The 15,997-nt window shown below is 51.8% G+C and overlaps 1 protein-coding gene across 1 annotated transcript in view; it reads left to right on the top strand.

The window, feature by feature from the left end:
- CAPN10 (calpain 10) overlaps positions 1–15,997 on the top strand; it is a 38,959-nt gene continuing 22,962 nt past the window's right edge. The window contains exons 1-7 of the mRNA XM_081329453.1: positions 1–189; positions 1,740–1,836; positions 4,190–4,393; positions 6,571–6,702; positions 7,155–7,351; positions 9,682–9,899; positions 11,865–12,006. Of these exons, the coding sequence (XP_081185579.1) occupies positions 4,250–4,393; positions 6,571–6,702; positions 7,155–7,351; positions 9,682–9,899; positions 11,865–12,006 (833 nt within the window). The 5' untranslated portion in view covers positions 1–189; positions 1,740–1,836; positions 4,190–4,249. The remainder of the gene's footprint in view (positions 190–1,739; positions 1,837–4,189; positions 4,394–6,570; positions 6,703–7,154; positions 7,352–9,681; positions 9,900–11,864; positions 12,007–15,997) is intronic.

Raw genomic sequence — 15,997 nt, 5'->3', positions numbered from 1 at the left:
CTCCTTGCTCCCGCTGCATGCTGGGAACGGTAGTTTCCTAGTCCCCCAAGGTGGTGCCTTGGACAGATGCGCGTCCGGCGGCAGCGGCGGCGGCGGCATCCTAGGCTCGGCCGCGGGGCTGGTGCGGGTCGGGCCGTCTTTGGAGCCGGCTGGAGAGAAGGGACCACTCTGCCGCCATCTGGGGGAAAGGTGGGCGTGGAGATGCGGAAGGGGCCGCGAGCATTGTCTGCCCGTGAAGCTGGAGAGTAGGGAGAAGGGTTACGGGGAAGGGAGGGGTCGGGCAGGGCCGGGCAGATGCACCCAGGGGCTTCAGAAGCCGGGGAAGATGCGGGTCCCTAAGAGAGCCTCCTTGCCTAGGAGCTGTCTATCCCAATGGGATGGTGGGATCCAACCCTGCCGGGCTCATGCAGAGGCGGGATGCGGACCGGAGGGGCTTCGGCCGCGATCAGCAGCAGGGGCGCTTGTGGCCAAACAGCCGAAGGAAATAACAGAACAACAGAGTTGGAAGGGACCTTGGAGGTCCTCTAGTCCAACCCCCTGCTCAGGCAGGAAACCCTATACCATTTCAGACAAATGGCTGTCCAGTCTCTTCTTAAAAACTTCCACTGTTGGAGCATTCACAGCTTCTGGAAGCAGGTTGTTCCGCTGGTTAATTGTTCTAACTGTCAGAAAATAGGTTGCTTCTCTTCTTGGTTAGTTTCCATCCGTTGCTTCTTGTCCGGCCTTCGGGGGCTTTGGAGAATAGCTTGACTCCCTCTTCTTTGGGGCAGCCCCTGAGATACTGGAAGGCTGCTATCGTGTCCCCCCTCGCCCTTCTCTTCATTGGGTGTGTGTGTGAAAGCCCTAATAAGCAGGCATATACATAGAATGAAGGCTACTGCTAAGCTTGTAAGCCGCCCTGAGTCTTCAGAGAAGGGCGTATTCTGAGATTTCTCCACCCAGCCACGTGGTGGCAGCACAGGGCGGGATATAAATGGAATTAAAATAAAATAAATAAACAAAATTAAACTAGACATGCCCAATTCCAACAACCAAATCTGGCTTCTGATTCTGCAGTACAGGGCAGGTTTAATGCCAGACCCCGGGCGGGAACGAGCAGGGCACCTGTGGCCCTAACAGAATGGGTCTTGGTTCATAAATGGCCCAGGTGGCTGCAAGACAGCCTCAGATTTTGAGCTGAGTTGACCCAGTGGAACGGCTTGCCTTCAAGAGTTGTGGGTGCTCCAACACTGGAGGTTCTTAAGAAGAGATCGGACAACCCCTTGTCTGAAGTGGTACAGGGTCTCCTGCCTGAGCAGGGGGTTGGACTAGAACAGAGGCCCCCAACCTTTTGGGCACCAGGGACCGGTTCTGCTGAGAGAGGTTTTTCCACGGACCAGAGGGTGTGTGGTTTTGTGTGCTGCCTGCATCCCCACTGGCTTTGATTATTTGTGCAGACCGGTTGCTGGCATGCTGTGGCCCGGTACCGGTCCACGGACCGAGTGTTGGGGACCCCTGGACTAGAAGACCTCCAAGGTCCCTTCCAACTCTGCTATTGTGTTATTCAGTTGGCTGTTCTGTCCCCGAAGTTGTGAGTCACTGGTTGTGGCTGCGTTCCCACCATCATGGGTTTAGCTAGGTTGCTTAAAGATCTAGCAGCCACATTGGCAGAACATGCACAGTTTGATGATGATAACAAGCTCAGGTATTCCTCTCTACAACCAGACTTTGATTGGTTATGAATTGCGTTTTATCTGCAGCCTTTTCTATCTGCTCAATTTGTCGATTAATCAGGATGTAGTTGGGGCGTCCGGAGATTTTAGCAACTGCAGCTGATGAAAAGAGAGGAGCGACATGGTAAGCAAATTATCTGACCTGTATGTATTAGAGCAGGGGTCTTCAAACTTGGCCCTTTTATGACTTGTGGACTTCAACTCCCAGAATTCCTCAGCCAGCGTGCCTGGCTGAGGAATTCTGGGAGTTGAAGTCCACAAGTCATAAAAGGGCCAAGTTTGAAGACCCCTGTATTAGAGGATGCAATTAAATCAGTGTAATCTTTAGTGTAGAAGTAAAAAAGCACATGGTACAGCTTGGATTAAAACATAAAATAAATCTGCAGTTTTAAGAGCCTTGGTGGAGCAGTGGGCTAATGCCTCCTTAAGTAACACCAGCTGCCTGCAATTAGTGCATGTTCGAGTCCCACCAGGCTCAAGGTTGACTCAGCCTTCCATCCTTCCGAGGTAGGTAAAATGAGGACCCAGATTGTTGGGGGCAATTAAGCTGACTTTGTAATAATGCCACTTGGGGTTTGTGTGAAAGCCCTAATAAGCAGGCATATACATAGAATGAAGGCTACTGCTAAGCTTGTAAGCCGCCCTGAGTCTTCGGAGAAGGGCGGGATATAAATGGAATTAAAATAAATAAAATAAATAAATAAATGTCAAGATCATGGTTTACCACCCCTTTTAAATACAAGTAGTTCTTGATTTACAACCACAATTGAGCCCCAAATTTCCATTGCTAAGTGAGACAGTTGTGAAGTGGGTTTTGCCCCAAGTTACGACCTTTCTCGCCACTGTTGTTAAGTGAATGTGCGGTTGTTAAGTTAGTAACACGGTGGTTAAGTGAATCTGGCTCCCCCATTGACTTTCCTTGTCTGAAGGTCGCAAAAGGGGATCACGTGACCCCGGGACACACTGCGACTGTCGTAAGTATGAACCAGCTGCCACGCGACTGAATTTTGATCACGTGACCACAGGGATGCTGCAATGGCTGTAAATGTGAAAAAAGATTGTAAATTACTTTTTTCAGTGCCCTTGTTAAGTTTGGTCGCTAAATGGACTGTTGCAAGTTGAGAATTACCTTTTTTTAACAAACCAACCAGGTGTATTTTTTGACGCCACTTTGAAATGAGATGAGCCACAAATAAGTTTAATAAATAAGTTCACATGGAGTTTGTTTCTACTTTAGGTGGGAACAAGGGGCCTTGAACCTGGAAAGTCAGTTTAGTGCAGGGGTCTTCCAACTTGGCCCTTTTATGACTTGTGGACTTCCAGAATTCCTCAGCCAGCGTGTCTGGCTGAGGAATTCTGGGAGTTGAAGTCCACAAGTCATAAAAGGGCCAAGTTGGAAGACCCCTAGTTTAGTGCAATGTTTCTTAAACTTGGCCATTTTAAGATGGGAGGACTTCAATTCCCAGAAGCCCCCATTGTTGGCTGACACAGACTTGCTTAGTTTGAGAAACATTGATTTTTAGACAAGGCCCACGATCACCGATAGGCCTCTTTTCTGAAACACCTCTCGTCTTGTGGTGTGGAATTGTGCAGGTTAATTCTTTTGAATGATATTTTTCCTTAAATATCACTGCTGCTAAGTATGGATATTTCAAGGTTGGCCTTCTCTTTGAAATTGCATCTGTACGCTTTCCTCCTTTTTCCTCTGTCCTTTATGATTTTATCCTATGCTTTGTTCGGTTAGAAAAAGAAGAAGCACATTTTAAATATGTGGAGAAGAAGAAAAACGAAATATAACTGCAAGTTCTCATCAAGCCTTTTTTCCCCCTATTCCAGGGATAGTCAACCTTGGCTCTTTTATGATTGATGGACTTCAACTCCCAGAATTCCTCAGGCAGCATGGCTAAGCATGGAAACCTCTCCCTTTCCCCTCAGCATTGCTGGCTCAGGAATTCTGGGAGTTGAAGTCCATGAGTCGTAAAGCGGCCTAGGCCTAGGCCACGGTTAGGCAACCTTGGCTCTTTTATGACTCGTGGACTTCAACTCTCAGAATTCCTCAGGCAGCATGGCTAAGCATGGAAACCTCTCCCTTTCCCCTCAGCATGGCTGGCTCAGGAATTCTGGGAGTTGAAGTCCACGAGTCGTAAAGCGGCCTAGGCCTAGGCCAAGGTTAGGCAACCTTGGCTCTTTTATGACTCATGGACTTCAACTCCCAGAATTCCTCAGGCAGCATGGCTAAGCATGGAAACCTCTCCCTTTCCCCTCAGCATGGCTGGCTCAGGAATTCTGGGAGTTGAAGTCCACGAGTCATAAAAGAGCCAAGGTTGCCTACCCCTGCCCTATTCTATGTTGGCTTGTTCAAAAACTTTCTTCTTCTCCTTTTGCTGCTACCTTTGGCTTTTTCCAGCTGTGCCTCCTTTCTTCAAATGCCATTTTAAAGCAGTTTCTCTCTCCTGGCCTCCTAACATGTTTTGCAGATTTAAATCAGATCCCCATTGCCTCTGAAGGGGCTGCAGGTCCTTGCAGATTTGTAAAAGATGCTGGGAGTCGGGGTCTCGGCAGATCGGAAGGGAGACCTTTACAAGGACCTGGCGTTTCCAGCTAGCGACGAGTCTCTGTTTTTCAACTGTTCTACTCCCTTGGCTCAGTTCAAGGGAGAAATTTATTGGCTGAGACCCCAGGTTTGTTTTTAAACATCGTGGTGGGTAAAAGTAGCGCTTTCCTATCTAGACAGCCGTCCAAAAGCTGTTTTCCATATTTTAGAAAGCAGAAATAAAGATGCCTGCCTGCAAAGACAGCCATTTGTCTGAAATGGTATAGGGCGGGGGTAGGCAACCTCGGCTCTTTTATGACTCATGGACTTCAACTCCCAGAATTCCTGAGTCAGCTGACTTAGGAATTCTGGGAGTTGAAGTCCATGAGTCATAAAAGAGCCGAGGTTGCCTACCCCTGGTATAGGGTTTCCTGCCCGAGCAGGGGGTTGGACTAGATGACCTCCAAGGTCCCTTCCAACTTCATCATCATCATCACCATCACCATTACCATCATCATCACCATCATCATCACCATCATCATCATCATCATCATCATCATTATTATTATTATTATTATTATTATTATTATTATTATTATTATTATTATTATTATTATAGACCTTCCCATATATAGGTAGTCCTTGACCTAGGACTGGGGGTCCTAGGACCACAATGGAGCCCATGATTTCTGTTGCTAAGCGAGACCGTTCCTAAGTGAATTTTGCCCCGTTTTACGACCTTTCTTCCCACAGTTGTTAAGGGAATCGCTTGCTCCGTTAGTCACACGATTGTTAAGCGAATCTGCTTTCCCCGTTGACTTTGTTGGTAAGAAGGTTGCAAAAAGGGATGGTATGACCTCAGGACGTTGCAACCGTCATAAGTACGAGTCAGTTGCCAAACGTCTGAATTTGGATCGTGCGACCATGGGGAGGCTGCAGCGGTCGTCAGTGTGAAAAACGGTCCTGCGTCACTTTTTTCAGCGCCGTTGTGTCTTTGAAGCATCACTAAATGAACTGTTGTAAAGCAAGGATATCCTGCAAAGCAGAAAATCTTCAGGGGAATTCTAAGTGCGTTTGATCGAACGTGGCGATAACCTTACTATTTACCAGAATTCAATCTTCCTAGAATTTCCAGCTCAGGAAATTCCCCAACTCCACTGGACACATTTATAAACAACTTCCTCTCCAGCTGAAATGCTAGATCCATCTTGGTTCCCACTGTCATGCTTTTACTGGGCTAATTTCTTGTTAAATAGTTGTGACAGTTCAACTGCGTACACATCTTCACCTCTCGGTCAGTTGTTGTTTTTTTAAATGCACATTGGAGGACGAAAACACTCTGAGAACGCAGTCATGGGAAATGAGTGTAATTGTTTTTACATCTCTTTATTTATAAAACGTATGGATGGCCCCATTCTAAAGAGACACTGAGTGGTATATAAAAGCCATAGTGTAGAAGTCAGGGCAGTGTAATAATACAATAAAAACCCATCTTTCTTTGCACCAATAATAACTGTCCAGATTTAGAGTCACTGGGAGTCAGGCGGCATATAAATTTAGGAAGGAAGAAAGGGAGGAAGGAAGGAGAAGGACGGAGGGAGGGAGGGAGAGATGGAGGGAAGAAAGGAAGGGAGGGAGGAAGGAAGGAGAAGGACGGAGGGAGGAAGGGAGAGGAGGGAGAGATGGAAGGAAGGGAGGGAGGAGAGGGACGGAGGGAGGAAGGGAGGGGAGGGAGAGATGGAGGGAAGGAAGGAAGGAATGGGAGGGACGGTGGGAGGAGAGGGACGGAGGGAAGGAAGGAAAGAATGGGAGGGAGGGAGGGAGGGAGGGAGGGAGGGGAGGGGAGGGAGAAATGGAGGGAAGGAAGGAATGGGAGGGAAAGAGGAAGGAATGAAGGAAGGAGAGGGAGGCAGGGAGGGAGGGGAGGGAGAGATGGAGGGAAGGAAGGGGAGGGAGGAAGGAGAGGGAGGGAGGGAGGGAGGGAGGGGAGGGAGAGATGGAGGGAAGGAAGGAATGGGAGGGAAAGAGGAAAGGAAGGGAGGAAGGAAGGAAGAGGGACGGAGGGGAGGAGGGGAGGGAGAGATGGAGGGAAGGAAGGGGAGGGAGGCAGGGAGGGAGGGGAGGGAGAGATGGAGGGAAGGAAGGAATAGGGAGGAAGGAAGGAAGGAGAGGGAGGGAGGGACAGAGGGAGGGAGGGGAGGGAGAGATGGAGGGAAGGAAGGAAGGAATGGGAGGGAGAGCAGGCAAGAGGGAGGAAGGAAGGGAGGAAGAAGATTGCAAACATAGCACGTTTCCTTTCTAAATTCCCTTTTTCTTCCCCGTCAGGAAATCTGCTCTTCACCTCGATTATTTTCAGACAATCAACAGGAATGGCAGGTCAAGCAAGGCATGCTGGGAGATTGCTGGTTTCTCTGTGCCTGTGCCGCTTTGCAGAAAAATAAATACCTGCTAACCAAGGTAAAGACCCTCCTGCCACTTGGGGTGCAAGTCCCTCAGAATGCGAGATTTCTAAGCGAAGCCTCCATTCAACTTTATTTAGCTATAATGAAACCTGCATCCGCTGCCCCCAAGGCCTCGTCCAAGTTCACGAAGCCGCAGTTACGCAGCCAAAGGAAATGATTCAAATTAAGCCAAAAGTGTACACTCAGCGGAAGGAGGGGAACCTTAATTTCTGGGGAGGCAGGAGGAGATGGAGCGGGATGCGAACATTTTGGGGGGAAAGCATCGTTCTCCCTGGATCCCGCTCTGCGTGCGTTGTCAAAGAGCCTTTGCCCACCCTAAGGACTAGAACCTTGGGATATCCAGAAAGGATGGACGGGAGGGCTTAAGAAGCCCTCCAGCGTAGGAAACTGACGGCTGTTTCGACCAATAGCCTTCGTACCGACCAGCGATTTCTTCTCTTATCCCAGGTGATACCTCCAGGTCAGCCCAGGTGGAAGGATGAGAAATACCGAGGCTGTTTCACCTGTCGCATCTGGCAGTTTGGCCACTGGGTGGAGGTGACCATCGATGATCGGCTGCCTTGTCTTGGAGGCAAGCTCTGTTTCTCCCAGTGCCAGACGGAAGGTGTCTTTTGGCTCCCCCTGCTGGAGAAAGCTTACGCCAAGTACGTCATCTTCATTCCCAGCACAGGTAGTCCTCGCTTTACGACCGCGAGAAGAGCCCGAAATTTCCTTTTGCTAAGTGAGACAGCTGTTAAGCCTGCACGAGCAGGGGGTCGGACTAGAACAGGGCTTTTCAACCAGTCGTACGGGTACCACCTGTGGTACATTGGCACCTAGTAGGTGGTATGCGACCATCCTAGAAAAGTGGTAGCGGGGGAGGGGAATGAGCTGAACCGGTGGCAGCACCGCATAAGCCTGAGCGACAGACGACTGGAGCTGCAGGGCTGTCGGGGCTCAGCGGAAGCGCCAGGATCAGCGCCAGGATCCAGCTGGAGCTCAGCGCTGATCCTGGCACTTCCATTGAGCCCAGAAGAAGCGCCGATCAGCTGGAATGTTGCAGCATCTCCAGGGTCTTGTGATTTACAGTCAGATGCTTGGCAACTGATTCATATTTATGACGGTCACAGTGTCCCAGGGTCATGTGAAGTGACCAAAACCTGCTGCAACCACCCAGCAGACGGGCGGAGAATAAAAACCAAACACCCCCCACCCACCCCCACTGCCAATCCTCAACAGAAATGCTCACAACCATGAAAACCTTGGACAGGAGGAAGAGTGCTGCCGAGCGGGCAGGCAGGTGTCTTGCTCGGCTGTGGCTTGGGGAAGGGCCTTTTTTCAGTGCCATTGTGACTTCGAACAGTCACTAAGCGAACTGTTGTAAGTCGAGGACTACCTGTACTTCATCGCTTTTTTCCTTCTGTTTTTTTTTTTTGGTCATCAAGTTTTGGATACCTTGCTAGGCGACTGGTGGTACTCGGATGTTGCCATATCCTAAAAGTGGTACAATGGGTGAAAAGGTTGAAAAGCCCTGGACTAGAAGACCTCCTCGGATGGACGGATGGATTTTTTTCTCTGACTTTTCTCGCCACCGTTGTTCAGTGAATCGCTGCAGTGGTTAGGTTAGTAACACGGTCGTTTAAGTGAATCTCCCCCCCCCGCCCCCCTTTGACTTGGCTTGCCAGAAGCTGATCACCGTTGCCGTAACTGGCTTTAGGACCGTTGCAGCGTCCCGGGGGTGTGTCTCGTGCGATCACCGTTTGTGACCTTAGGACGAGCAAAGTCAACGGGGAAGCCAGGTTCACTTAACAACCGGGTTACTCGCTTAACGACTGCAGGGATTCACTTAACCGCTGTGCCAAGAAAGGTCGTAAAATGGGGCAAAGCTCACTTCACAAATGTCTCACGTTAGCAGCAGAAACCTTGGGCTCAATTGTGGTCGTAAGTCGAGGACTATCTGTACAGCCCGAGAAAGTAAGGAAAGTCCCTTTGGAGCTTCTTCATTCCTGCTCTGGGCTAAACTGAGAGCAGGACTGGTGCAGTGGTTAGAATGCAGCGTTGCAGGCTAATTCACTGCCCACTGCCAGGAGTTCGATCCTGACCGGCTCAAGGTTGACTCAGCCTTCCATCCTTCTGAGGTCGGTAAAATGAGGACCCAGATTGTTGTGGGGGGGGGGTGGGTATATGCAAGTAATGCAAGTAATGCTGACATTGTAAACTGCTCAGAGAGTGCTGTAAAGCACTGTGGAGCGGTATATAAGTCTTAGTGCTATTGGTATTGCCCTTCCTCCCTCCCTCCCTCCCTCCTTTCTTCCTCCTTCCCTCCCTTCATCCCTCCCTCCCCCTTCCCTGCCTCTTTCCTCCCTCTCCCTCCCTCCCTCCCTCTCTCCTCCCTCCCTCCCTCCCTCCCTCCCTCCCTCCCTCCCTCCCTCCCTTCCTTCCTTCCTTCCTTCCTTCCTTCCTTCCTTCCTTCCTTCCTTCCTTCCCTGTGGTTAGAATGCAGTATTGCAGGCTAACTTACTGCCCACTGCCAGCAGTTTGATCCTGACCTGCTCCAGGTTGACTCAGCCTTCCATCCTTCCGAGGTCGGTAAAATGAGGGCCCAGATTGTTGGCGGCAAGAGGTTGACTTTGCAAACTGCTTAGAGCAGGGGTCCCCAACCCCCGGTCCGTGGACCGGTACTGGGCCACGGCATGCCAGCAACCGGTCCACACAAACAAGCAAAGCCCCATCCGCGAGATGCAGGCAGCACACAAAACCACACACCCTCCAGTCTGTGGAAAAACCTCTCTCCACGGAACCGGTCCCTGGTGCCCAAAAGGTTGGGGACCTCTGGCTTAGAGAGTACCGTTAAAGCACCGTGAAATGGTGCTATTGCCGTGATTATTTTTCCCTTTGGCTGCATCTCTTCGTCCCCCGTCTCCCAAGGATGTCATCCCCACATACCACGACAACTGTGTAATCCTACAGGGTGTTCGGATCTTTCTGCTTTCAGGGTTCACGGATCTTACGAGCAGCTCTGGGCAGGCCAGGTTGCCGATGCTTTAGTCGACCTGACTGGAGGCCTTGCTGAACGCTGGTCACTCAAAGACCTGAGCCACAACCCAGAACGCGAACGAGCTGGCAAAGTCCTGGAGAAAAGTGTGTTCAGACGGTTGATGGAGCTGAAGGAGAAAAGCGTAATGAGCTGTTCCGTCTTCAGCTCACGGCAAGGTAGTGTTGTGATTCAGGGTCAGCCTGTGGGTTCGGCAGTTGGGTCGGACGATTCAGAGGAGGAGGGGGGGTGTTGAAGAGCTTGCTGTGGGGGTTGTAGAGCTTGCTGATGAGAGCCCTCAGCCAGGCCCCTCCCACCTGGTCACGACGCAGACCCAGCTGTGTGAGCCTGACAACGTAGATGAAGATGACCCACAGCTGGCTCTGTTCAAGGACGCCCGACGCAGGAGGCAGTCAATCAGGAGTAAACAGAGGAAGGCAATGGGGCACCTTGGAAGGAGGCAGAGAGAAGCCACGCCCTGAACTGTTTAAAAGGGGAATGCGTGGGAGGGCTGGTTTGCTGAAGGCAACCGCTTGAATAGCTCCTGTTTCATGGTTCGTGTCTTGTTTTGCTGTTTGCTTTTGTGTCCATAAATTTGGCAGGCTTAGTTCCAGCCTCTTGCCTTCTTGTAAAGGGGTTGTCCCTGCCTTATCTGCAGGGCCGGTAGTAGGCTGGTACAGAACAGGTAGAGGAAGAGCAGAATTTTACACAGCCGCTTCTGTCTCGTTGTTCTCCTGCGGAAAGTTTCATATCAAAATACATTTCGTTCTGTAAACTGTCTCTGACTTCCCTTAACCATTAACAGAATCCAGCCCTGACTGAGACTAGAAACAAAGCACAGGGGGTCCTCAATGTTCAACCATTCGTTTAGTGACCGTTCAAAATTACAGCCGCCCTGAAAAAAAGCAACTTACGATCGTTTTCACACTGATGACCTTTGCAGCCTCCCCGCGGTCACAGGATCAGAATTTGGACGCTTGACAACTGAACTCACATTTATGACAGTTGCAACGTCCCGGGGTCGTCTGATCCCCTTTTGTGACCTTCTGACAAGCAAGGTCAAATGGGGAAGCCAGATTCACTGAACAATTGTGTTACTAACTTAACAACGGCAGCGATTCACTTAACCGCTGTGGCAAGAAAGGTCGTAAAATGGGACAGAATTCACTTAGCAACCGTTTTGCTTAGCAACAGAAATTTTGGGCTCCACTGTGGTCGTCGGTTAAGGACTATCTGTAATAAGCTAAGTAAAAAGAGCAGATGGGGAAAATCTTTTACTCAGACGTCCTCAAAACCTCCAAATAGGTTAAAAGTAAAGGTAAAGGTTCCCCTGCTTTCTGACTCTAGGGGCCGGTGCTCATCTCCGTTTCAAAGCCGAGAGCCAGCGCTTGTCCGAGGACATCTCCGTGGTCATGTGGCTGGCATGACTAGACGCCAAAGGCGCACGGAACGCTGTTACCTTCCCACCGGAGTGGTCCCTATTTTTCTACTTGCATTTTTACGTGCTTTCGAACTGCTAGGTTGGCAGAAGCTGGGACAAGTAACAGGCGCTCACTCTGTTACGCAGCACTCAGGATTCGACCCGCCAAACTGCCGACCTTCTGATCGACAAGCTCAGCGTCCTAACCCACTGAGCCACCGCGCCCCATCCAAATAGGTTACCCAGACTTAATTGACACATCGAAAAAGAAGATCTGTAAACACAAATAAGGTTAATTGAAACTGTCTCCCAGGTTGAGCCACACAATCAAGACAGTGACAGAATGAACATCACAGACAGCACTCAAACTCCATGCCTCAGGAAGGACCAAGTTTCTGTAAAAATGTCTAATTTCTGGACCCCCTTTGTAGGGCTCATATTCTGTGCTCTTGAGATAAACCAACTGTTTTCCAGGCAGTGTGTTGGTGTCCTTCTTGTGACACCCCCTTTGCTCGGATCGGGACCCACAAAGCAGGGAAGACCAGGAAATGGCATGGGGAGGTCAGTGGATGGAGACCCATCATCCCTGAAGCCACTCCCCCTCTTTGAAGCCCCACCCACCACCCACCCTCACCTAGCTTCCCAGGAGCTGCTGTGCCTAATGAAAGCTCTCAGAAATGGGATGAAATGGTGATTACCACCTTATCCCTTTTCTGCCCTTCAGGAACCAGCCAGCTGGGGGAATTCCACGCCTTCATTGTGGTCGACATGCAGGATCTTTCCAAGGTGTCCAGGAAAGAGACCATCCTGCTGCGGATCCGGAATCCCTGGGGGAGGCGCTGTTGGAAAGGCCCGTGGAGGGAAGGGTAAGCAGACCAGTTGTTGACTCCATCATCAAATGTTGAGACTCTAGGAAAAAAAAGGCCAGAGAAGAGCAACAAAGATGATCAGGGGACGGGAGGCTAAAACATACAAAGAACGGTTGCTGGAATTGGGTATGTCTAGTTTAATGAAAAGGACGAGGGGGGGACATGATAGCTGGGTTCCAGTATCTCAGGGGCTGCCCCAAAGAAGAGGCAGTCAAGCTATTCTCCAAAGCGCCCGAAGGCAGGAGAAGAAGCAACGGATGGAAACCAGTCAAAGAGAGAAGCAACCTAGAACTAAGGAGAAACTTCCTGACAGATAGAACAATTAACCAGTGGAACAACCTGCCTCCAGAAACTGTGAATGCTCCAACACTGGAAGTTTTTAAGAGGAGACTGGACAGCCATTTGCCTGAAATGGTATAGGGTTTCCTGCCTGAATAGGAGGTTGGACTAGGTGACCTCTGTCCCTTCCAACTACTACTACTACTACTATTATTATTATTATATAAAACTTTTATTCATAATACATGAAACTCAATCAACTGAACACTCAGACTGACTGGCACTAATGGTTGACATGGGTTGCTGCCAACATCCTAGGTATCAACCAGGTATCCTTAAAATGTAAGATGTTCTGAGTTGGACTAGATGACCTCCAAGGTCCCTTCCAACTATTATTATTATTATTATTATTATTATTATTATTATTATTATTATTATTATTATTATTATTATTATTGTCATCATCATCATCTACAACAATGTTTCTGTCAAACCCGCCCTTAATTAAATCTCTTTAAGTAAAAACGATCCTTTGCACCATCCGTTGGGAAAGGAATAGCCTTATTAGAAGTCAAGTGTATTGCGATCAAGCATAGCCAAAACTGAGAATTGCACGCCAAAATCCCTAAGTTCAACTTTTCCCTCCCCTAGATGCCTCCCATCACTAACACACACACACACACACACACACTACTAATCATGTTCAACAAGACATTTTCAGAACGGTCACTTCAAGCATAGGTTGCTATGCAGCCGCCTTCTTCTCCCAGCCGGATGACCTTGAGGCAGCATCTGAGGGATATACGGCTGTTACTTTCATTTCCCCCCAAGCATCCTTCCCCAGAGTTCATTGCAGATTGTCATTGCCTGGTAGCGAAGCACAAGCAAGCATAAGGTGGCAGTTGACAATTTCTCAGTTTTGGCGAGTTTAAAGCATGTGGACTTCAAATCCCAGAATTCCCTATCCTGCATGTATGGAGTTTAGTACCCAGGATTTCCCAAACAGCATGTATGGAGTTCAGTGTGTTCGTTTTATCCATTTTGTTCTCAGTTTTAATGTTTTAACTTTCGGCTGCCCGATGTTTTTAACCTTTTATTTTATTTATTTACCGTATATACTTGAGTATAAGCCGAATTTTTCAGCCCACTTTTTGGGCTGAAAAATTCCACTTCGGCTTATACTCCAGTCAACAAAAAAACTTACCGAGGACTTGTGCGCGGCCGAGGCTTTGGTGCTTCCGGGATCGCCCGCACCTCTCCCAAGCCACCGCCGTCCGAGACCTGCCGAAGTTTGGGGAGGTTTGGGGAGGTGCGCGCGCACCTCCCCAAACTCCGCGCCTTGCCTGCCTGCTTCTTTCCGCAGCGGAAAGAAGCAGGCAGGCAGGGCGCGGAGGAACGGAGATTTGCCGACGTTTGGGGAGGTTTGGGCGCCTCCCCAAACCTCGGCAGGTCTCCGTTCCTCCGCGCAGACCTGCCGACGTTTGGGGAGGTTTGGGCGCCTCCCCAAACCTCGGCAGGTCTCCGTTCCTCCTGCCGACCTTTGGGGAGGTTTGGGCGCCTCCCCAAACCTCCCCAGGTCTCCGTTCCTCCTGCCGACCTTTGGGGAGGTTTGGGCGCCTCCCCAAACGTCCCCAAACCTCGGCAGGTCTCCGTTCCTCCTGCCGACCTTTGGGGAGGTTTGGGCGCCTCCCCAAACCTCCCCAAACCTCGGCAGGTCTCCGTTCCTCCTGCCGACCTTTGGGGAGGTTTGGGCGCCTCCCCAAACGTCCCCAAACCTCGGCAGGTCTCCGTTCCTCCTGCCGACCTTTGGGGAGGTTTGGGCGCCTCCCCAAACCTCCCCAAACCTCGGCAGGTCTCCGTTCCTCCGCGCAGACCTGCCGACCTTTGGGGAGGTTTGGGCGCCTCCCCAAACGTCCCCAAACCTCGGCAGGTCTCCGTTCCTGTTTGGGGAGGTTTGGGCGACTCCCCAAACCTCCCCAAACCTCGGAAGGTCTCCGTTCCTCCGCGCAGACCTGCCGACCTTTGGGGAGGTTTGGGCGCCTCCCCAAACGTCCCCAAACCTCGGCAGGTCTCCGTTCCTGTTTGGGGAGGTTTGGGCGCCTCCCCAAACCTCGGCAGGTCTCCGTTCCTCCGCGCAGACCTGCCGACCTTTGGGGAGGTTTGGGCGCCTCCCCAAACGTCCCCAAACCTCGGCAGGTCTCCGTTCCTCCGCGCAGACCTGCCGACCTTTGGGGAGGTTTGGGCGCCTCCCCAAACGTCCCCAAACCTCGGCAGGTCTCCGTTCCTGTTTGGGGAGGTTTGGGCGCCTCCCCAAACCTCCCCAAACCTCGGCAGGTCTCCGTTCCTCCGCGCAGACCTGCCGACCTTTGGGGAGGTTTGGGCGCCTCCCCAAACGTCCCCAAACCTCGGCAGGTCTCCGTTCCTGTTTGGGGAGGTTTGGGCGCCTCCCCAAACCTCCCCAAACCTCGGCAGGTCTCCGTTCCTCCGCGCAGACCTGCCGACGTTTGGGGAGGTTTGGGCGCCTCCCCAAACCTCCCCAAACCTCGGCAGGTCTCCGTTCCTGTTTGGGGAGGTTTGGGCGCCTCCCCAAACCTCCCCAAACCTCGGCAGGTCTCCGTTCCTCCGCGCAGACCTGCCGACCTTTGGGGAGGTTTGGGCGCCTCCCCAAACGTCCCCAAACCTCGGCAGGTCTCCGTTCCTGTTTGGGGAGGTTTGGGCGCCTCCCCAAACCTCGGCAGGTCTCCGTTCCTCCGCGCAGACCTGCCGACCTTTGGGGAGGTTTGGGCGCCTCCCCAAACGTCCCCAAACCTCGGCAGGTCTCCGTTCCTGTTTGGGGAGGTTTGGGCGCCTCCCCAAACGTCCCCAAACCTCGGCAGGTCTCCGTTCCTCCGCGCAGACCTGCCGACGTTTGGGGAGGTTTGGGCGCCTCCCCAAACGTCCCCAAACCTCGGCAGGTCTCCGTTCCTGTTTGGGGAGGTTTGGGCGCCTCCCCAAACGTCCCCAAACCTCGGCAGGTCTCCGTTCCTCCGCGCAGACCTGCCGACCTTTGGGGAGGTTTGGGCGCCTCCCCAAACGTCCCCAAACCTCGGCAGGTCTCCGTTCCTGTTTGGGGAGGTTTGGGCGCCTCCCCAAACCTCCCCAAACCTCGGCAGGTCTCCGTTCCTCCGCGCAGACCTGCCGACGTTTGGGGAGGTTTGGGCGCCTCCCCAAACCTCCCCAAACCTCGGCAGGTCTCCGTTCCTGTTTGGGGAGGTTTGGGCGCCTCCCCAAACCTCCCCAAACCTCGGCAGGTCTCCGTTCCTCCGCGCAGACCTGCCGACCTTTGGGGAGGTTTGGGCGCCTCCCCAAACGTCCCCAAACCTCGGCAGGTCTCCGTTCCTGTTTGGGGAGGTTTGGGCGCCTCCCCAAACCTCGGCAGGTCTCCGTTCCTCCGCGCAGACCTGCCGACCTTTGGGGAGGTTTGGGCGCCTCCCCAAACGTCCCCAAACCTCGGCAGGTCTCCGTTCCTGTTTGGGGAGGTTTGGGCGCCTCCCCAAACCTCCCCAAACCTCGGCAGGTCTCCGTTCCTCCGCGCAGACCTGCCGACGTTTGGGGAGGTTTGGGCGCCTCCCCAAACCTCCCCAAACCTCGGCAGGTCTCCGTTCCTGTTTGGGGAGGTTTGGGCGCCTCCCCAAACCTCCCCAAACCTCGGCAGGTCTCCGTTCCTCCG

Source organism: Vipera berus, assembly GCF_964194415.1.
Source record: "Vipera berus genome assembly, chromosome: 5".
Lineage (NCBI taxonomy): Eukaryota > Metazoa > Chordata > Lepidosauria > Squamata > Viperidae > Vipera > Vipera berus.
Note: the sequence above shows the minus strand (reverse complement) of the source record. Positions and strands in the feature narration are given on the sequence as shown.